This window comes from Atta cephalotes (assembly GCF_000143395.1).
Source record: "Atta cephalotes unplaced genomic scaffold scaffold00015, whole genome shotgun sequence".
Taxonomy (NCBI): Eukaryota; Metazoa; Arthropoda; class Insecta; order Hymenoptera; family Formicidae; genus Atta; species Atta cephalotes.
In genome coordinates, this window is record NW_012130079.1 from 185,459 (window position 1) to 190,282 (window position 4,824).

Sequence of the window (4,824 nt, forward strand, 5' to 3'; positions counted from 1 at the left end):
GTTTAGTTAGTTAGTATATATATATATATATATATATATATATATATATATATATATATATATAAAGAGCGCTTACTTTTCATATAATTAATTAATTTAATAATATTAAAAAAAGGAATAAAATGCCTCTTCCCGCTACCGATACTGTCAACTCCTCGCCCTGATGGCAAGATTCACAAAATACATCATGTTGGCATTAGTAATGAATCACGATACGACGATAATAAACAACAAAGCCTTTGACCTCTCTGAAGAAATCACCCGTGAAAGCCTCAAAAGTATTTATATCTTCATGTATATTTCTATTAAAGCATAAATTAAAAAAATATTACTTTTTATTGAAATAACTTTTGATCCAGATAATAAATTGTCTCTTATTTTTTTGTATTACTTTTAAATGCAATTTAAAACAATCTGTAATTTTTTCAAGTAATTCATTATATTCAAGTAATTCAATATATTTCATTTGCCTTATAATCTTCTTAATACACATAATACGCAATAGCGTCTCTTTCATGATATACTATAGCGTCTCTTTTATGATTAATATAAAAAAAGTGTTATTAATGTACTAAACTTCAAAAATATACTTGACGGAAGACATTGCTCATCTCCTGTGATCCCCATCTATTTATATATTCCCACTCATAATATCGCTTCCTACCTTTCCTCTATAGTTCAAAAACAAAACAAAAATCATCAAAACGAAATGTATTTTAAAGATAAAAGTTGATGCTTTTGCATTAACAAAATTAAAAAAAACTTGGCTGCCAATACATCATGAAAATCCTTGTTATCTTCGATCATTCTTTTCAAAACTATGACATGATAACCAAATGTAGACAACGAATTTGTGTTTAGCATTCGAAAATATTAAAAACATTAAAATAGTTAGAAATATTAAAAAATTTTTTTATCATACAACTAGTGTTATCACCGCCTCCATAATACTAATGTGCCGATAATTACTAATACTCTATTAAAATTTGAAATGCAAAAAATTTTCATTTGAAATGCATCAATTTTCTTTATTTTTCTTTAAAATAAAGAGCATTTTGATTTTTTTTTATTAAATTGATGATATTCTTAAAAAAAAGATTGAGAAAGAATTAATATTCTACTACTAGAATTAATATTATTTACTACTTTCATTACTTGTTTTTATTATAATACTTACTTTTCTCTTTCCGATTTCGGATTATTAAGGTACGCCTGTGGACTTCTATTAATGTTAGCATCCAAAACTTTTCCGTGAATAATGAAAATCCTTCCAGGCATTACAGCATTATGAGCACGCTGGATGCTCTATAATGTCAAAATATCCATCGTTATATCGGTTATTATTTTTGAATATCAAGAGAATCATTTACAGTAGTGCAATGCCGTGTACGACTATATTTGTACGCGTCTACTCACATTCGTTATACCGTTGACGACAGCGTCAAATGATTCCCTGACGAAGCCAAATGTGGTCAAATCGAAAAGCATATCTAGCATGAAACCACCAGGGGCTGAATGCGTATGCGTGCCACTAATCATCACGTTATTCTCCGTGTACATGTCGCCAAATTGGATCTTCAATTTTCGCAATACCTGTGGGAAGAATTGCAATGAATCTCACGTGATAATAATCGTATTTTGCGACATATATATTTCATGATTTCATAAAAAACGAATCAAGTTGAATGAACATTATATATAATATTATATGATCGAAGATACGGCAAAGAATTTCACATACAAGTAAATAAATATCTATGTTTTTATAGCTAATTTTGAAATTCGAGTAGATAGACGAATGTTTTTTATACTTTCAGAATTTTATTATACTCGAACAAAATAACAGAATATACAGAATGTCTCGAAATTCGCGAAATACTATGACAAAAAAATTAGATTTGAAAAAAAATTAATTATGAAAATATTAACTATTTTACGTTCCGAACAGCAATTTATGAGATATAAAAGTTTAAAGTTAGCCAATTGCGGATTACAGTTAAATAGCGATTCTTATATCTTATTATTATTGTAATATTTATAATAGGAAAGAGTTTAAATAAATAAATTAGATTATTAGATTAGCTTCAAGAATAAAAAAATTTTTTTAAAGAAATCTAAAAAAATCACTATACTGAGAGGCATTGAAAAACTAAGAATGAACGTATGTTACCTCTTGTCGAATGTCGTTGCCTATCATTGCATTATCCACGCTGACGAACACGAACCTTTCCGTGCCATCGTCAATTATGAATGCTCTGGCAAATGTTCTAAGATGGAGACCATTTCCTTTCTGTTCCATTTTTGCGTATCCCATCTAAAATTGCACATAATGGCTATTCAAATTTATTTATTCTCTTTATTCTCTTCACTCTTATTATTTCGTCAGTCTAGCTTTAATTATCGTGAATAATGAATTCGTAATCTCTTTAATAATTTTTTAAATAAAAAACTTGAAGAGATACGCTCTTCGTGATTTTCTCTCTTCAGTGTATAACAGATTTTCCATCAAAATAAATTTTTCTCGTATCATTACTAAAAATAATAATTTAGTGTACATTTTCTTGGGATTTTCTATCTCGAAGCATACTAACGAAGACAATATCCGCGGTCGGTCCTGTGCTGTCAGCTCTTCCAATGCCAATGCTGTAAGAAGCAAGAACGGCAGGTGATAGTAACAGTAGAAGCCATAACGCAGATAAACCACGAGTTCCTAGTAGCGACTGCGCCAAAGTATCCATTCAGTTTCGTAAATCCCTTACCCGTTTGGACTGAAAGCAAAGAACAGAATGACAGATATGCTCGTAACTTGAATGATATCTTTCAGACAGATGACTCGCCGCGCCGTTTCGTCGTTCTACGTTTTATAGCTTTTGTCATTGATAAAACAAACAATTAACGACTTTTCTAACTATGTTTCTTTGTTAGAAAATATTCTATTTTTAAGCGCAATAACAAACATATCGCCACGTCATCTATTAGAGATAAGAATCTTTAAGTGTAAATTTTATCAAATGCAATATATAACTTGAGATGACGCAAGAGAGACAGCAAGAAAGGCTACATTTTGTATTTATGTAAAACGTATATAAAATTCTTGTTAAAATTTTTCCGTTGAATTTTTAATATATCTGTAAACGTTAATTTAATATAATATGATTATAAATATTTTGAGTTACCTAAATTAATAGTTTTTATATACAAGTTTTAAGATAAATAAGAAACAAATGTATGTGTTTATAAATGTTAATTTGATTTTTAACATGGAATATGCTTCTACAATTTGTTTTTAAATCATGTAAAAGTTTTATTTTTTAAGTTAATTTTTAAATAATTTTTGTGTTACTTTCTAACATATTTACCTTATGTTGAACAAAAATTTAGATGTAAAGTTTGAGACCTTCCTAGATAGAACACAGAATCATAATAAGATTACTTATTCTCTAAATTTCTTGAAGTAAAATCTTACTTCAAAAAAGTAAAAATAATATTGTCACTATTGAAAAAGAGTAAAAATATTTGCACTCTTAAATATAAGAGTAGCAGAATTTCACTCTTTTTCTTTAGTGAGATTTTACATTTTTGGAATGAGATTTACTCCCCCAAAGAAGTGAGATTTCTTTCTTGTAGAGTGAATCTCACTCCAAAGAGTGAAAATCTGTTGCTCTTATTTAAGAATGTAAATATTGGGCTGGGGAAAAAGTTCGTATTTTTTAATTCAAAATTGTATATACAATATCTTCGTCAAAAATGGACGAAGTTTAAATTAAAAGGGTTTTAAAGCTTGAAATCTTTATTTTTGAAAGAGTTCTATATTTTTTCAGTTTTTGTGAATTTAGTAATTTTTACATTCAAAAAACTACGAACTGAAAAAAATGAAAAATTTTCTTTTCATTTTGGGGGGGTCTCTCATGTGTCCAAAAAAAAATTTACAATTGTCTATCGTGAAAGCTTGAAGCTTTCCCTCAAAATCATTTTTTAAAAATGTTCCTATGATTTTTTATTATTGAGGTATTCGCGAATTAAATAAAGGAGCATTCTAACTTCGATTTTTCATATAAAATGTCCGGATGATAAAAATCATCATACTGCAATTTAAAAAACAGATTTTTAAAGCTGAAACTTTGCTCTAACAAATAATATAATTGTAACAAAAATTTCATAACAAAGGAAAAACTTTTGCAAAAAAATTGTTTTAAATACGAAAAAACTGTTTCCCCATCCTAATATTTTCAATCTTTTCAATAGTGACAGTATTTTTACTCTTTTGATGTCAGATTTCACTCCAAGAAATTTAAAGAGTAAAATGATGTCAAATTGAAATCACTTTAAGAAAAAGTTATTCGATACATTTTTGACAAAGATTTCGTGATGACACACACACACACACACACACACACACACACACACACACACACACACACACACACACACACACACACACATTTTTAATTAAAATTCACTTAAAAATGATTATCAAAAATTCATTACAAAATCATCACGAAAAGTGTATGGAACACGATAATTACTATATTCGATGAATACAAAAATTTATAATTGTATTTATTCAAAATTTTCTTTAAAATAATATGTATTTATATTTTCATTTTTTCAAAATTGTGGGTATATTTTTAAAAAATATTAATTAATACAAATATTAATACAAATATTATGATTTGTTTTATAAGTTAATATTTATTCAAAGTATTCAAGTAAAATATAACTTTAAAAAAGGAAGCTCCAAAAGCAGCAATCTCCCTTAATTATAATCAACACTTTATTGATTCTAATTAGATAATGTATTGTTGAATTAATCCTGTCTTTATA

General features: G+C 27.5%; 1 protein-coding gene across 1 annotated transcript in view; it reads right to left on the reverse strand.

The window, feature by feature from the left end:
* LOC105617928 (neutral ceramidase) overlaps positions 1 to 2,738 on the reverse strand; it is a 58,201-nt gene extending 55,463 nt beyond the window's left edge. The window contains exons 1-4 of the mRNA XM_012199462.1: positions 2,592 to 2,738; positions 2,171 to 2,314; positions 1,417 to 1,593; positions 1,178 to 1,305 (exon numbers count right to left, since the gene is read on the reverse strand). Coding sequence (XP_012054852.1) covers positions 1,178 to 1,305; positions 1,417 to 1,593; positions 2,171 to 2,314; positions 2,592 to 2,738 — 596 coding nt within the window. The remainder of the gene's footprint in view (positions 1 to 1,177; positions 1,306 to 1,416; positions 1,594 to 2,170; positions 2,315 to 2,591) is intronic.
* Between the last annotated feature and the right edge of the window lie 2,086 nt (positions 2,739 to 4,824).